This window comes from Danio aesculapii, chromosome 20 (genome assembly GCF_903798145.1).
Source record: "Danio aesculapii chromosome 20, fDanAes4.1, whole genome shotgun sequence".
Taxonomy (NCBI): Eukaryota; Metazoa; Chordata; class Actinopteri; order Cypriniformes; family Danionidae; genus Danio; species Danio aesculapii.
Genome location: NC_079454.1, coordinates 23239305 through 23257044, shown reverse-complemented (window position 1 = coordinate 23257044; position 17740 = coordinate 23239305). Strand labels below are relative to the sequence as shown.

Genomic DNA, 17740 nt, shown 5'->3' with positions numbered 1-17740 from the left:
CCAAGAATTTGGTCCATATTGACATAATAGCATCAAGCAGTTGCAGTAGATTTGCCGGCTGCACATCCATGATGCGAATCTCCCGTTACACCACATCCCAAAGGTGCTCTATTGGATTGAGTTCTGGTGACTGTGGAGGCCATTTGAGTACAGTGAACTCATTGTCATGTTCAAGAAACCAGTCTGAGATGATTCGCGCTTTATGACATGGCACGTTTTCCTGCTGAAAGTAGCCATCAGAAGATGGGTACACTGTGGTCATAAAGGAATGGACATGGTCATCAACAAAACTCAGGTTGTGGTGTTGACACAATGCTCAATTGGTACTAATGGGCGCAAAGTGTGCTAAGAAAATATCTCCCACACCATTACTCCACCAGACTAAACCGTAGATACAAGACAGAATGTTGTTTCATGTTGACGCCAAATTCTGACCCTACCATCCAAATGTCACAGAAGAAATCGAGACTCATCAGACCAGGCAACGTTTTCCCAATCTTCTATTGTCCGATTTTGGTGAGCTTGTGCAAATTGTAGCCTCAATTTCCTGTTCTTGAAATGACAGGAGTGGCACCCAGTGTGGTCGTCTGCTGCTGTAGCCCATCCACCAAAAGGTTGAACGTGTTGCGCATTCAGAGATGTTCTTCTGCATACCTCTGTTGTAACGAGTGGTTATTTAAGTTACTGTTGCCTTTCTATCAGCTCGAACCAGTCTGGCCATTCTCCTCTGACATCAACAAGGTATTTGCGCCCACAGAACAGTCGCTCACTGAATATTTTTTCTTTTTCAAACCATTCTTTGTAAACCCTAGGGATGGTTGTGTGTGAAAATCCCAGTATATCAGCAGTTTGCACTGGACAGGTGTACCTAATAAAGTGGCCAGTAAGTGTATAAAAGCACTTCATGTGGGTTTTGTGGATCAGCAATGGTTTGTTTGGATCTCAAGACACATACGTGGTCCCATTATCTTTACTAAATGCTTTTTAGTGAAGTGAAGTACAGTAGACGAAAGTAAAATATTATCAACCAAGTATCTGAGAGGACTAACAAAATCTGTTTTGTTTGCTGCCCCCATGTGTTCATATGTAGAACTGTACATTGTAAAACTTTATTCCTGTTTTAAAGGTATATTGTAAAGGTGTCAGTCCAGAGTTCATTGCATTTATCCGGTTATCAACTAAGTTCACATGCATGATATACAGTAAATCATGCTTTCCCTAAATGGAGTTCCAACTTAACAAATAATTTGGCCAAACCATGCTTCACAATGCTAGTCATACACACTTACATACGATATTAAAGAGATTAGAGGACAAAACGTTTAGAAACGTACAGTACGTAATTTATCAGATGTTTTATGTTTGGTTTACCTGAGTATCAACAGTGGGGAATGACATTAGTTAAATCTTGTTTGAATTAAGCATTCGTGGATGCTATGGCAATGACTTTAAATCTCGGATCGGTTTGGTAAACTGAGCTATGATGAGGAAATGTTTTTTCATTGTGGGGTTTATCGTGTCTTATAATTTTACCTGACAGTGTGCAGTCTTCCTGGGCGGAACCTAAAAGAGACAGCATTTGTTTCCTTGGGTATCTTCACAGAAGAGGACTCTAGGATGCTGCTGCGATGTTTCATGTTTTAAGTACAGTTAATATAATATGGCTTTTGTTAGCGTTATGTTTTGCAGCAGCCTTTTGCCTCAATAGGTTTTCAGTGAAACTCCCTGACAGAGTCGAGCACGTGTTTCAGGATTTTATCCGGTATGGAAAAACTAAGGAAAACATCAAACGCACTAGTTGGCAGCTCGTTTTTGACTTATCAAAGAGGTGATTGGAGATTAAATAAGCTAATAAGTTTTAAGTAGCACGTGTCTTATTATGTCGTAGTTTGATGTTGTCTTTTGTGTTAATTTCAGGTATTTCTATCATTTCTATGTGGTGTCTGTCATGTGGAATGGGCTCCTCCTACTGGTTTCCTTACGGTCTGTCGTGATGTCTGAGGCGTTCCCTAACTGGCTCATTGACATACTTTGGAGTTTGACTGGCAGATCAAGGGGTTCTTGGAACGGTACTTTGAATTACAATCACAATTCCTTATTTACTTTTTACTTTCTAAACCAGAGTTGGCCAAACTAGGGCCCACGGGCCAAAGATGACGCATTGTAACCTTTGATTTGGCCCACCATCCCATCTGAGAAGAGAAGTAGAATTAAGAGAGGGATGCTCAGACTCAGTCCTGGAGGGCCGGTGTCCTACATATTTTAGCTCCAACCCCAAGTAAACACACCTGAATCAGCTAATCAAGCTCTTTCTAGGTATGCTAGAAACTTCCAGGCAGGTGTATTGAAGGAAGTTGGAGCTAAACTATATGCAGGACACCGGCCCTCCATGCTGGACTGAGCTTGGGCACCCTTTTAGAGACTGAAATTTCAAATTTAATGTAACCTTTTTGTTTGTTTGTTTAATTGCTAAGCTACAAAACTGAAATATGAAATGTTTCAATGAAATGTAAATAAATAATTTTTGTACGTACTGTCGGATAGAGGACAATGCAGAGACATTCGTGAGCAAATTGACTGGTGTATTCAGCATTGATTATAAATGTATTTTATTGAAATAAGTTATTGTTTAAAAATATACAGCATTAGTTAATATGAGTTAAAGTAATATTTTAAATTTATTTTCAAACTTTCGGCCCACGGCTCTCAATGATATTTGGTTTTTGGCCATTCGTACGAAAAAGTTTGGGCACGCCTGTTCTAAACCATAGTAACCACCATTTCACTATAGAACTGTGATAATATAGTAATCAACAGTGACATGTAATAATTTATATAAACTAATGCAACCAGCAAAGCTTCTTGTATTTACTGAAAGAAAAAAAGGTAATTTATTCACCCTTTTGTCATCCAAGGTATAGATGATTTTTTTTTTCTTTTCTTCAGTAAACATTTTGTTGGTGAACTATTCCTTTAAGGGAGACACTGTATTTTTACTATAATTTATTTTTATTTATTATTATCTTCTGTGGTGTGTTCTGGTGAATACTAACGTGCTTAATTATAATTATGTGTCATTTTCAGAGATACATTTGTCCACTCTGCTTTTACAAGTGCTCCTATGGGTTCATACCTTGAGACGACTATTGGAGTGCCTGTTTGTCAGCGTATTCTCTAATGGTGTGATCAATGTGGTCCAATATGCATTTGGCTTGAGTTATTATATCATACTTGGACTAACTGTGCTGTGCATAAATGATTCTCTACCACAGTCAGGTTAGTACAGTTTCCTAATTCCAATTGATATATGACTAAATTGTACTTGCACATATTTAGTTTTTTAAATGAACTCTTATAGGAAAAAACATCTTATAATTTCATCTGGACATTTCCTTGTATTTAAATAACTTTTGTATTTTTGCATCTGCAATTCCAGAGTCAGTCGGTTTCTTTAATCAGCTAAGATGGTATCATGTAATTGGGACTCTTTTCTTCTTCTGGGCCTCATTTCTCCAGCACCAGTCCCTCTCTCTGCTGGCCAAGATGAGGACTGACAGCTCAGGTAGGAAGCAAGCTGTTGGAGATTTCCTTTGAAAAAAAAAGAAAAGTAAAGAATCTTAGCTAATTCAAAGAAAATGTCATTTAAAGTTAGTACTAACTGTTACTGTGAATATAGTGCATAGGTTTGTGTTTTACTGACTAAAAATTATGTCTATCTTATTTTGCTAATATAAAAAGGTGATGTTCCACACACATGAATATTTATGTTTTGCCATTTTATTTTACATTCATCAGGAAACAAACAAGGAATGTTTTGGCTCAAAAATATCCTCAGTGTTTTTTTTTTTTTATCTCATTTTGATGATGATAATTAAAAAGATTTAGTTTTGATTCCTTGGGCATTTTTTTCCAGTTTAAGTTTTGCATTCACCTGGAAACCAAGCAAATCAATTGATGTATTATACTAAAGATTTGTCTATGACAGGAGTTTTTAAACATTTTAATGCCACAGAATCCCATTTATGGTCAGCTAGGCACCCCAAATTTTTAGTTTCACATATAGATCTTATTTAGACTATTAAATACACAATTTAGTCTGTGAATTATACATAATAATTAATAAATAAAATAATACACAGGTCTAATATATGATATATTATTAATTGGACACTTTGCCATTCTATCAGATCACTAAAGAGATTTTCGAAGGGCAGTAAAGCGAAGCAACTTAATACTACCCAATCATACTACTCTCATTCATATTAAACTTCTCTATTCGATGCCCAGATGTTCTCCAGCTTTGTATATTCATTGATGAAATAGAAAAAAACATACAATACTTTCTTACTTTGTAACTCAGTCAATATTAACTCTTTGAGATATCACAAAACTGGTACATTTAATTTTGAGATCATGCTCACATACTGATATTCAAGAAGACAGCACTCTTCCATGTGTGACATTACTCAACTACACAAGAGTTTATTAAAAAAAACATCCAGGGATGTTTGTATTATTTTACTTATAATAATGTTTTTATAATTGTAATATAATGCTGTTATAATGCTTTTTTATATTGGTATTTTATATTATATTAATATTTTTGTATTATATTTATATTAGTTTTTTTTTTGTTTATGTGAAAAATGTGTGTATGTAAAGCTGACATTTTTCTGCAAAATAAGACAAAAAAATATATTTTATATATATATATATATATATATATATATATATATATATATATATATATATATATATATATATATATATATATATAAAATATTATATTAGATATTTATTTGTCTTATTTTGCAGAAAAATGTCAGCTTGCACGTATTTGATCAAACAACATATATACAATAATTATATTACACACTCCTAATCGTGCAAAACAGTAGTACAAAGTGTTTTTTTTTTTTTTTTTTTTCAAATTTACCATTGTTTATTTATTTAAAATTTGTTGTTTTTGTTACCTCCATCCATCAATATAGGTAAAGTAGAGACTCTGGCCCACAAGATGCCCTGTGGCGGTTGGTTTGAGCTGGTCTCTTGTCCACATTACCTGGCTGAGCTTCTGATTTATGCTGCCATGAGTGTTTGTTGTGGCTGTGGTTCACTAACCTGGTGGCTGGTGGTGCTGTATGTTCTCTGTAACCAAGCACTTGCCGCACAGCTTTGTCATGAGTACTACAGGAGCAAGTTTGAGACATATCCACATGACCGAAAAGCTTTCATCCCTTTTGTCCTGTGAAAAAAAATACCTTTTATATGGAACTAAATAAATGTAAGAACATCTCAGTTGCAGTCTTTTACTAACTGGAACAGTTGACACATTGCTCATGCATGTTTAATGTTTAAGAAACAGGGCAAGGATGACCAGGGCAACATGACCGAAATGGACCGTTGCCCTGGCACAGACTGATCTCAGAGGGTGATCAACTCCAACTGCTTCTTTTAAAGAGACATTACTGTCACGTGTCAGCACATATTTTGAAGTGGAAGTGGCTCCTTCCTACCACAGTCATATGAACTGTTGAAGTCAACTTCTCTAAAGTCTTATCATTTTGTAAAAACAATTAAAAAACATTTTCTACCTATTTCTTGCTACTGGCAATATTTTACTTAATTTGTATTTACATATGTACCATATGACATAAACAAATAAAAAGGTTAAAATGTCAATGGTTAAGCATCAGTTTTTTTTTAACAGTTGGAAAAAAAACTTAATTTATTCTATGAAAATGTAATTACAAATGGGTCTAAAGTTATCAAGTTACAGTAAGCTGTAAATTCTTAGTTCTCATATTGACTATATTTTGTATCGTTTACATATTTACAGATATATTTTTATTTGTTTTATTTCTATTTTTGATCAAATTTTGAATGACGTGTTTGAGTCTTATTTAATATTTTGTAAGTATTTTCGAATAATTTAATAATATTAATAGCTATGTACATTTTATACTCGTGTTTATTTATATTAATAACATATTAAATTCTTTATTGTTTTATTTTATTAATTACATCATTTAATATTAATTTATATTTTACATATTTAATATTTTTCAAACCTTTCTTCGGACCCCCTGGTGGTGTCTCTGCCCCAGTTTATGTACCCCAAACTTTATGTAAACATGATGTCATTCGCACTTTTAACAACAACCCGTATCGACAACTGTTTACGATATCTAAATACAAGTCAGAAATGTTCAAATACGCGTACCAACGACAAACCAAACTCATGCTTATAAATAATTCCAGTCCTTGATTAGACGACACGACTCTAATCTCATATTTCCCTATTGCGTTGCAAACTCTACCTACCGTGAAGGTGTTCCTTCACACGACAACGAGACTGACCAATAGGCAGCCTTATTTCCAGTGACGTACACTCTTCTGTACACGTTGATCTCGCAACTAACCAATCACGTAGAGTTTTCAAGCGACATGTTTGTCTTTGCCTTGGCATCGGTCTCTCTGCGATGATGACCACAGTGGGCTAATCAGATAATAACGACGAAACATTAATGTATATAAATTAGCGGATTTATTTACTTAATTTGTAGCGTTATAACACCACAGAGGCAGTATTAGCCAGCCCTTAATATGCCTCTCAGGGCTGGCGAGCGGCATGGCGGCGGCAGGTTTATATGCTTCCTTGTTTTACTGAGCGTCGTGCTGTTTTCAGCCGGAGTTACAGCAACTCAAGAAGAGAAGAAAGTCATTAATGAGGAGCAGCCCGCGGAGGTACGCTTTTATAACATTTGCTTGATAACAAACATGTAAGGTGGCTTATGAAACTACAAACGTGTTAAAGAGGAGCTGGTAATTAGGTTAGTGCAATTCAAGAGAAACAAGTTTGACTACACTCTCTAATTTGCCTTGGTTTATAAGGTTATAATAAATGAATGTGATTTTGACAAGCAGAAATCCTTCAAAACATTCGTTACTTAGCATGATCCAGGATTTTATGATGATATATATGTATATAACCTCTAAAAGACTCAAGCACAAGAAAAGTTGTCAGTGTTTTGTCAGTGATGCACTGATTCATTGAAATGGAACTTTGACACTTATGTTACATTAATGAAAATTAGGATCATTAATGTTGTATAATAGATCTAAAATGCATAACATTAAGACTATATTGGTAGTATTATAAAAGAACACTTTACTATATAATAGCTATCATGATGCTAAAGGTATAACTAAACCAAATTACATGTAATTTACTAGAGGTTCTCTGACATTTAATTGCTGTAATTACATTTAATTCATTTGAATGAATTTGTATAATTTATTAAAGTTCATTTTGAGCAAATATTTTATCTCCCTCATAAGACTTAATTTGGTTTAATTCTGGGGGAATCAGTGTTTATCAATCAGGAATAAAAGGGAAACATTGCACATGTATAGACAAAAAAATGTAACATTGAGTAGGCAAACTGTAGAAGAATAAGCAATCACACTATACTTTTAATGATCTGTTCAGTTTGTACCAACTTATTTTTTATTCATTCTTTTTTTTTTTTGGCGTAGTTCCTTTATTAATCAGGGGTCGCCACAGCAGAATGAACCACTAACTTATCCAGCATATGTTTTACACAGCGGATTCCCCTTCCACCCAACACTGGGAAACATCCCTACTCTCTTGCATTCACACACAGACACTACGTCTAATTTAGCCTACCCAATTCACCTATAGCGCATGTCTTTGGACTGTGGGGGAAACCGAAGCACCCGGAGGAAACCCACACGAACACGGGAACAACTTGCAAACTCCACACAGAAATGCCAACTGATCCAGCTGGGGCTGAAACCAGCGATTTTTTCTTGCTGTGAGGCGATCATGCTACCCACTGAGCCACTCTTTATTTATTTTTTTATACTTTATTTAAATATAAAATACATTCATTCATTTTCTATTTGGCTTAGTCCCTTTATTAATCTGGGGTCGCCACAGCGGAATGAACCGCCAACTTATCCAGCATATGTTTTACGCAGTGGATGCCCTTCCAGCCGCAACCCATCACTTGGAAACCCATACACACTCATTCACACACATACATACACTATGGACAATTTAGCCTACCCAATTCACCTGTACTGCATGTCTTTGGACTGTGGGGGAAACCGGAGCACCCGGAGGAAACCCACACAAACGCAGGGAGAACATGCAAACTACACACAGAAACGCCAACTGACTCAGCCAAGGCTCGAACCAGCGACCTTCTTGCTGTGAGGCGACAGCACTACCTACTGCGCCACTGTGTTGCTGCATATAAAATACATTTAATACTAATTTAACACATGAATGCTTAAATTAGCAAATGTTGTTGAGTTTTCTGTTAATTCATACTTTATATCAGTATGTTACTATGAATTGATCTTACATCAGAATCATATTTTCTGTGCAGGTGCAAAAGGGGACCACCGATCATGCACCGGGACCCGCAGTCCGCGTTGATGAAGCTAGTAAGGGAAATTTGGGCTTTATTCATGCCTTTGCGGCAGCCATCTCTGTCATCATCGTCTCTGAACTGGGAGACAAGACGTTCTTCATCGCAGCCATCATGGCTATGCGCTACAATCGGCTCACTGTTTTGGCAGGTGCCATGTTGGCTCTGGGTCTCATGACCTGTCTGTCAGGTAGGTGGAGCATCTGTGTTTTGTTTTATCATAATGATGATAAAATTATATTATATATGCTTTTCCAGTTTTTGAACATCTCTGTTTGTGTGAATAATTTTTCCATTTATTTATCTCATAAGGGTTTTCAAAGAAGGTCATTAAACTGTTTTTGAATCAAAATATTGCAGACTTGTATAAAGATATATGACAATTGGACAAAAAACCCAAAACAGAACTAGAATGCTGTGAAGCATTGCAAATGACACAATCTTTAATAGACTACAGTTTTTAAAAATGAATAAAACTGTTGATATTTTCAGAGCATAGGGAGACTGACTTGCTTGTCATTTGCAGTGCTTCATGGGAGTGAACGGAGTTACATTTAGTTTTTTTTTGTCTGATTAGTGGAATTCTCTATGGCATCATGGGTAATATTGTTTTTCCTCCACAATTCCACTATTGAACATGATTGTCTTAAGTATAAGTTTAATTAGTGCAAAAAATAGGTTCAACAAAAGCACTTACAATCGATTTGCAACCTCATAGCTCACAACAGCTTTCCTCAAACAAACAATCACTATTGTTAGAAAAAAATGGAGTTGTTACCTCAAGATCTTCACTGTTATCTGCCATGAAATTAACCTAGCCAAGCAAATACCTCTGTCAGCTTAAAACTGAGATGTTGGACTGTCTTGCCTCCATAGGTCTTGACCTTCTCAGCTGTATCTATAAAATAAAATGATATAGAATTGTGAAAGTCTATTTATCAATAACGGCAAACAACTGCAAAAAGTGGATATGTGGAAACTAGACAATCCCTACTTAGTTTAATTTACCCCAAATATGCTTAAAACAATATTTGTGAATGTTTAATATTAATATGTAGGAATATAACAGAACTTTCCATTTGTTTGTATTTTAGACATACTTCTATATCAGTATCACTAAGTTTCATCTAAAACACAAGCTACAGGTTTTCAAACACCAAAGGTTTAAAACGGGTGTCTAAACTGTGACCTGGAGGGCCGGTGTCCTGCTTAGTTTAGCTACAACTTCCTTCAACACACTTGTTTGGAAGTTTCTAGTCTACTTAGAGTTAGCTGGTGTGTTTAAGTGGGGTTGGAACTAAAATATGCACACAACAAAAACCACTAGTGTACATGCAGCTGCAGTGCATTTAGTGTCTGCTATATCAGGGAAGAGAGGGACTTTAATGGCCAAGGATGTCAGTAAATAGAGATTTTTAAATATATGTATATAATTTATGTAAAAATAAAAATCGAGTACTGCTTGTACAACCCAAAGTAGCAAAAACCTGTTTTTTTCATGATGCAAATTTCCTAGAAAATTTGCATCCATTCAAAAAAAGTTGATACTGGGCTAACAGACTTCTGATAAGCAGACGTTTTTGTCTTGACCGCCTTTTCTCTCTCTTGTATAATTATTCAAAGTGTTATTTTCGGTGTGACAGATAATGACTCTCAATTCAACGCTAAGCATGTCTTGCTATACCTAATGACTAATGCATTTAGAAAGTGTTTTCTCTAACTGCGTCTTACGTAAAATCCTCTGAATGCATGAATGACCTATTTTTCTGTTTGTCCTCCCATTAGTCTTGTTTGGTTATGCCACCACCATTATCCCACGGATCTACACCTACTACATATCGACAGCTCTGTTTGCCATCTTCGGAGTGCGAATGCTGAGGGAGGGATTGAGGATGAGTCCTGACGAAGGGCAAGAGGAGCTGGAGGAGGTCCAAGCTGAGATCAAGAAAAAAGATGAGGAGGTAAAAATCTTTGCATCTGAAGTGTGAAGTGTGCACCTGTCTAACCTGTCCTGCTTATCTGACCTCTGACTGACTGATTCCGCAGCTTCAGCGATATAAACTGGCCAATGGTGCTCCTGACGTGGAAGCGGGCACAGCGGCGAACATGTTGCCTCAGAGGAAGTGGCCCAGCTTGATTTCACCTATATTCATTCAGGCACTGACCCTCACTTTCCTCGCAGAGTGGGGTGACCGCTCTCAACTGGCCACTATTGTGCTTGCTGCAAGAGAGGTAGAGGAGCGGTTTATTCTAAATGATGTCTGATTAGTTTGGTTTATCATCTGAGTATTATAATGCCTTATTGTATCCCCTAGCAATGTATATTAAAGTAGCATTCATAAGCGTAGGGCTACTTGTTAATATTAGTAATTAAGGAAAACCCATTTTGTGTAATTCTGAAGAAACTGCTGGCACAAAATGAATTTTTAATTTTTTTAATCTAGCTGATCTACTATGTTTATTTTATGTAGGTAATTACAGAAAGTTAAAAGTTTTAACATTCAGGGTTTTGTTAGTATTAGTTTTATTAATATGAAATTTAGCATTTTGAATTAGATCAATTTTTTTTTTCTAAATTTCTTATTACTGTTGTAAGTGACTCCAGATTTTTCAGTTTGTAATAGAGCAAATTCGCATTTATTTAATACACTAATTGTATTTTCATTAATTTGGGTCATTTGATACCTAAATCTGCCATGAAAACTCAAAATTGGTGCATCTTATGCATATGAACCATTTTCTAATTAAAAATGTACAAAAGGTATTGTATATTTAATTAAAGGGTTAGTTCACAAAAAAGGTGTTAAGTTATTACTCGCCCTTATGTTGGTTCCCTGAGTCCTTTACAGATTAAGATGTTTTAGAATAACTTATAGCCCCCTCATCCTCCATAGACCGCAAAGTTCTTGACTCAGTCCAGAAAAATACAAAAAAAAACTCCTCAAAACTGACCATATGGCTTCAGTGGTCCAATCTGAATATTATCTTGATACAAGAGAATTTTTGTGTGCGCATTAAAAAAAAAAAAACTTATTTCAATAGTTTCTTCTCCTCTGTGTCAGTATAGGGCACACATTCTCAAAAGCACTGTGCTCTGTATTCATGTGGCCCTGCTGACATATACCTCAGCTGTGCCTGTGTTTTGCTCGAAACAGAGAAAGTTGACGAGGTGTACATCAGTGCGCTTGAACATGCGCAATATACTGACACTGGGGAGAAAAAACTCATTATTTTTGTTTTGTCTGTGACCTTGTAGCTAATATTCCAGTTGACAGTGTTCCAGGTTTTTTTTTTTGTGTCTTTCTGGGCTTTGAAGAGGTTTGGACCATTATGATTTATGGAGGATGTTGGAGCTCTCAGATTTCCACCAAAATATGTTAATTTGTGTTCGGAAGACAGACTAAGGTCTCAAGGGTTTGCAACAACATTTTTACAATTAATTATTCACTAAATTTTCATTTTTGGGTGAACTAATCCTTTAAATCGGTGTTGGAATTTTTCATTCAGAAGGTTTTAACGGGGGATTTTGGACTCCATAAATCAGAAAATTAAGTCAGAATTGTGATAGATAGATAGATAGATCGATAGATAGATAGATAGATAGATAGATAGATAGATATTTTTGAGAATCTTTTTTCAGAAATCAACCATTAATTTTTCATTCATTTTAAGAAAACAGCCTTTAAAGATGTGTATCATAATTCAAATGTGCAGATGCAAATATCTAAAATCCACACTTGTTCCTACCAATACATTTCACATTATGAAAATAGCCCAAAATATCAAACGTGACCAGCATATGGAGAGAGAATAAAAAAACAGTCTTGCTTTAAATGCACTACTCATCCACTGTGAATAAGCAGTTGGTTTTGTTCTGCAGGATCCATTTGGAGTAGCAGTCGGGGGGACTCTGGGACACTGTCTGTGCACAGGACTGGCTGTTATCGGCGGGAGGATGGTGGCTCAGAAGATCTCTGTCAGAACTGGTGAGACGCCTCACTCATTTTCTACCACACTAGAGTACAGTGTGTACTGACACTCTTTGTCTGTACAGTACAAATATATGTGCTGATATTTCCTTCTGTTATCTCTACAGTTACAATCATAGGTGGGATTGTTTTCCTGGCCTTCGCCTTCTCCGCCCTCTTTATCAAGCCTGACTCTGGATTCTGATGAACGAAGCGATTCTTGGTTTCATTTTTGTACATACAGTCACCACAGTACAGGCCAGAACTAAAGGAACACAGAGAAACTGGCCAAAAAGAACTGCAGATATGTGTGAGTGAATGGAAAATCTGCTCATGTCTTGAGTATTTCCGTTTCTTTGGCTTAATCCTTCCGTCGCTCTCTCTTTACTGTTTTGTTCTGTTTTTAGGTGATGATTACATTTCTCTGGTTTGCTGCCTAACAATTTACTTGAACCTGCCAGACATTTGTCCTGGCAAATAGTGACATTTTAAATAACAAATCATGAATATCATATGATTTTTACCTCAGTTTCAGCAGTGCACCATGGGTAAATAGTGGTTTGGTTTCATTCAAATATAAAACTCAAGTATAACAGCTCTAAAGTTGAATACTGTCATGACATCTTTCCACTACAAAGTCGTAAATCTACTTGCATCTCAGGAGTCTTTAATGGCCAAGAGCCTTAGCAATAAAGTCGCAATTCTTTCATTTGGTAATGAACTACAGCTCTGAATTGAACACAGTATGCTATAGGAACCAGTTTGTCCTTTACCATATTACCAAAGGCTCAAAACGTAGAATGAAATGATGTGAGATCTGATTACATCATCACATGTGGCCTTTGACCCAAGTCCTGATCGTCACAAATGTATTCATGTCACTCCACTGATAAAGTGTGAATGTTTTCAAAAACGCACCCGAAGGAAGCACAACTGTACATTTGCAGTCTCTCTTTCAAGAAAGAGTAACTGGTTCATTTCTGGAGTTTTCCCTTTTTCCTCTGAATAGTTTTTATTTATTCTAGTGTGGAACACAGGTATTGATTATTTTGTCTTGGTTGAAGAATGTGTACAGTCGAGAAAGGTTCTTGGGGTTTTTTTTGTAACATTTTCAGGATGACTTTGTCAATATTTGACAGGGGTTAACTTGTAAAGTGTGCTGAACTATTATAGAGAAGCTACAGAAATGTTATTCCTGTAAATATTGAATTAAAAGGTCAATCTCAGTTTGTTGGATGTTTATTTTTTTTCTCCCCCAAAATATGAGCACCTTCTTAAACCAAGTAACCATTGTATTCGAGCAAGCTTTTTTTTGTTTTAGAAAGTTGTCTAATAGATGTTTAAACATAGCCGTCTTGGCTAAAACAAGGCTAAATTTGGGCTGTCAGTGAAAATCTAATAGATTTCTAAGAATAGGCCAAAACTAGACTAGTCATCAAAAAAACAGAAATGAATGACTACACATATAAAGTTTGTCTAATCTGTCTATTTGACGACTAGTCTAGTTTTGGGCTATTGGATGTCTGTTAGATTTTCACTGACAGCCCAAGTTTAGCCTTGTTTTAGCCAAGCTGTCTACATTTAGATGTCTGTCAGACGTCTATTAAACAATTGTTTGCTGGGATTGATTTTTTCAGGGTTATCAAATCAACATTAAAATGTCTTTTCAACAAGTCACATATAAATGTACAAATTTTATTGCATTAAAAGGAAAATGTTTCAGATGTCCGTTACTGTCATGGGATAAAAAGTAACAAAACAAAAATTATTTAAATTGTTTCTGAGATTAATTCCGTGCTGGCATGGGACATCTTTAATCATGTGTTTAAAAAGGAGTTGATTTAAGGGAAGTATATTTATAAACTAATTTCGAGAGGATCACATGCTTATGATTGCTTGCAGCCGGTCCTGCATTATTCAATTTATAATTCATCAATAAGACGATTCCTAAGCCACTATAAATACCTTAAGTTCCATACAACAGCCATTTTGTTTTGAAGAATTCCCCCTTCCACCCCTACTCCTCCTTCCCTAGATGGGTGGCACGGTGGCCCAGTGGTTAGCACTGTTGCCTCACAGCAAGAACGTCACTGGTTCTAGTCCTTACCAAGCCAGCCGACATTTCTGTGCGGAGTTTACACGTTCTCCCCATGTTCACATGGGTTTCCCCCGGTTTCCTCCCACCGTCCAAAAACATGCAACTTAAGTTAATTGACTAATCCAAATCGGCACCATACACATGCTCCTAGTAAGAAGTTATCTCTTTAGAGCAATCGCTATCTGTTCATTAGCTACTACAGCAGGGGAGTTTTCGAGATCTACCTGAGCTCAAACTCTCCTCTCGCTTTGCAAACGGGAGGGAGCCTCAGGCTCGAGGATCTTATGAGCTCAGGGCTCTCCCGGGATAGCATGCCAAACAAGCTTTATAATCAATCATCAGCTAAGTGTGAAGTTTTTAAAATTCTTTACTTTTTTCATCATGGGCTACTTGTGTTTACTAGTAAAAGCAACTCAAGACCAAACAGAAGTCAGAAATGTGAAATATAAATGCATAATATATACACTCACTTGCTACTTCATTGGGTACACCTTACTAGTACCGGGTTGGACCCCCTTTTGCCTTCAGAACTGCCTTTATTTTGGCATAGATTCAACAAGGTACTGGAAATATATTTCTCCGAGATTTTGGCCCAAATTGACATGATAGCATCACACAGTTGCTGTAGATTTGTCAGTTACACATCCATGATGTGAATCTCCCGTTACACCATATTGAGTTCTGGTGACTGTGGAGGCCATTTGAGTAAAGTTTCAAGAAACCAGTCTGAGATGATGCGTGCTTTATGACATGGTACGCTATCCTGCTGGAAGTAGCCATCAGAATATGAGTACACTGTGGCCATAAAAGGATAGACATTGTCAGCAACAATACTCAGGTAGGCTGTGGTGTTGACACGATGATCAACTGGTACTACTGAGCCCAAAGTGTGCAAAGAAAATATCCCCCACACCATTACACCACCACCACCAGCGTGAACTGTTGATGTAAGGCAGAATGGATCCATGCTTTCATGTTGTTAATGCCAAAGTCTGACCCTACCTTCCGAATGTTTCAGCAGAAATTGAGACTCGTCAGACCAGGCAACGTTTTTCCAATCTTTTGTTGTTCAATTTTGGTGAGCCTGTGTGAATTGTAGCCTCAGTTTCCTGTTTTTAGCTGACAGGAGTGGCACCCAGTGTGGTCTCCTGCTGCTGTGGCCCATCCACCTCAAGGTTCAACATGTTGTGTGTTTAGAGATGCTCTTCCGCATACCTCGGTTGTAACGAGTGGCTATTTGAGTTACTGTTGCCTTTCTATCAGCTCGAACCAGTCTGGTTATTCTCCTCTAACATCAACAAGGCATTTATGCCCACAGAACTGCCGCTCAATCGATATTTTCTCTTTTTCGGACCATCCTCTGTAAACCCTGGAGATGATTGTGCATTAAAATCCCAGTACACATACTGAGACCAGCCCCTCTGGCACCAACAAACATGCCACGTTCAAATTCACTTAAATCATCTTTCTTCCCCATTTTGATGCTCGGTTTGAGCTGCAGTAGATCGTCTTGACCATGTTTACATGGCTAAATGCATTCAGTTGTTGCCATGTGATTGGCTGATTAGAAATTTGCGTTAATGAGAAGTTGGACAGGTGTACCTAATAAAGTGGCCGATGAGTGTATTATCTCAAAACTCCCTTGCAACTTCTAGTTATAAATTTGCAGTTTCAAGATACAAATCTTAATTCACATTTGTTGTAATCATGCCTCACAGAATATGACAACCAGAAAGAGCACATTAACTGTCAATTGTGCTTGTGCTATTTTTCCATAAACATCCAAATATATTTATATATATATATATATATATACTTGGGCTCCTACAAAATTCATTTAGGATGAATGACTACAGCGCAACAGTTGTTCGTAGAGGACAGCTACATTTTCAACAAACGAGGAAGGAATGCGTTTAAATGGTAATTTACTGCTGTTGTCTGCTGTTTTACTGAACTGCCATACAGAAGCTATAATCACACCCGCAGTTGGAAATGACCTTTTGATTTGGTTCATTGACATTGATTGCATCAGTGCTGACACTATGGAAAATGCTATCATTGGAAAAAATAAAGTGCCCTGTTGCGGATATTTAAAAATCATCTTTCACGCTGTGTACATTTTCAAAAGAGCCCAAATGTGCAAAAGTGAACACAACCCTGGCAGCATTGATGATCATTCCTTTGAATGCTGAAATGCAATAGACCATCATACAAGTCATCGCAGATTAGACTTAAGTAAAGGAGGGCTTTGAAAAAAAAAAAAGTCTGGTTGAGGAACTCATTTGAGAGTCGTTTTGTAAAAAAGACAATGAAAGTGTTTTTTTTTTGTTTTTTTTTGCCTTGCATGCATATTAGCATGTTCTTGGGAAATCCCAAAACCAAAATAACTTTACATAATCCATAGTAACCTCAACTTTAATTTCTTTTGAAATCTACTGAAAGATTAGAAATTATGGTTTTTAAGGAAAACGGAAATTTTTTGTTTCAGACTTTTGGTGCATTGTGGAATAGGCGGTGGTCGAAGGTCAGAACCATGATGACCCAATCCTCAGACACAGAAGCTGGCTCTGTAGACATAGAATGTCACCTCAGTGGCAGGGAAGGAGCCTGAGCTTGTGTGAGATGTTGAGCGCTATCGACTAGAGATAGACGTTCTCACCTCCATGCACAGCTTGGACTCTACAACTCAACATCTTGAGAAGGGCTGGACCTTCTACTCTAGAGTTGCCAACAGTGAGAGGCTGCGGGCTGGTGTGGGCTTGCTTATATTTCCCCAACATAGCTGGCAAGTGTCGAAGTTATCCTCAGTGAATGAGAGAGTTGCCTCCCTGTGTCTCTCAAGGCATTGTGGGCCAAACAACAGGGCCAAGCAGTCAACCTTCTTGGACTCCTTGAGATGAGTGCTGTAATATGCTCCAACTGGGTACTCTGTTGTTTTACTTGTGGACTTCATTGACCATATTGGTAATGACAGTGATACCTGGAGAAGAATAATTGGGAGGAATGGTCTCCCTGATCTGATGGTAGCGAGTTGGATCAGCTGGCATTGAGACAGAGTGGTCCATGTTCTCAGACTCCCTTGTTTATGTGGCCATGAGGAGCTGTGGGTGCAAGACCTGTGGTGCTTTTTGTGGACACAATCCACAAACCAGGTGGTGGACACTGTTAGGGTGTACTCACACTATGTACAGTTGCCTTGACATCACATAGAGGTC

At 37.1% G+C, this 17740-nt stretch overlaps 2 protein-coding genes and 1 long non-coding RNA gene across 3 annotated transcripts; 2 read left to right on the top strand and 1 right to left on the bottom strand.

The window, feature by feature from the left end:
• The first annotated feature begins 1595 nt into the window (after window positions 1-1595).
• On the top strand, window positions 1596-5682 carry srd5a3 (steroid 5 alpha-reductase 3). The gene is made up of 5 exons (XM_056481250.1): window positions 1596-1828; window positions 1918-2069; window positions 3085-3276; window positions 3437-3562; window positions 4992-5682. Exons 1-5 carry the CDS (start codon window positions 1629-1631, stop codon window positions 5249-5251), a joined length of 930 nt encoding a protein of 309 aa, XP_056337225.1. The 5' UTR covers window positions 1596-1628; the 3' UTR covers window positions 5252-5682.
• LOC130247791 (uncharacterized) lies at window positions 3499-6309 on the bottom strand. Its single transcript, XR_008839577.1, has 3 exons — window positions 6224-6309; window positions 5122-5245; window positions 3499-3588 (listed from the first exon to the last, which is right to left on the bottom strand). It is a non-coding gene; the product is annotated as an uncharacterized LOC130247791 (long non-coding RNA).
• A 140-nt stretch (window positions 6310-6449) lies between these two features.
• Window positions 6450-13653, top strand: tmem165 (transmembrane protein 165). Its single transcript, XM_056481251.1, has 6 exons — window positions 6450-6747; window positions 8418-8649; window positions 10245-10420; window positions 10506-10691; window positions 12340-12445; window positions 12556-13653. The coding sequence occupies exons 1-6, from the start codon at window positions 6607-6609 to the stop codon at window positions 12630-12632; spliced, it is 918 nt and encodes a 305-aa protein (XP_056337226.1). The 5' UTR covers window positions 6450-6606; the 3' UTR covers window positions 12633-13653.
• The last annotated feature ends 4087 nt before the right edge of the window (window positions 13654-17740 follow it).

Bases quoted from the DNA above. Each gene is read 5' to 3' on its own strand.
- srd5a3 (XM_056481250.1), top strand. From the start codon at position 1,629: ATGTTTCATGTTTTAAGTACAGTTAATATAATATGGCTTTTGTTAGCG. The intron at 2,070-3,084 runs GTACTTTGAATT...TGTCATTTTCAG, and splicing joins ATCAAGGGGTTCTTGGAACG to AGATACATTTGTCCACTCTG. The intron at 3,277-3,436 runs GTTAGTACAGTT...CTGCAATTCCAG, and splicing joins TGATTCTCTACCACAGTCAG to AGTCAGTCGGTTTCTTTAAT.
- tmem165 (XM_056481251.1), top strand. From the start codon at position 6,607: ATGCCTCTCAGGGCTGGCGAGCGGCATGGCGGCGGCAGGTTTATATGC. The intron at 6,748-8,417 runs GTACGCTTTTAT...TTTTCTGTGCAG, and splicing joins ATGAGGAGCAGCCCGCGGAG to GTGCAAAAGGGGACCACCGA. The intron at 12,446-12,555 runs GTGAGACGCCTC...TTATCTCTACAG, and splicing joins GAAGATCTCTGTCAGAACTG to TTACAATCATAGGTGGGATT.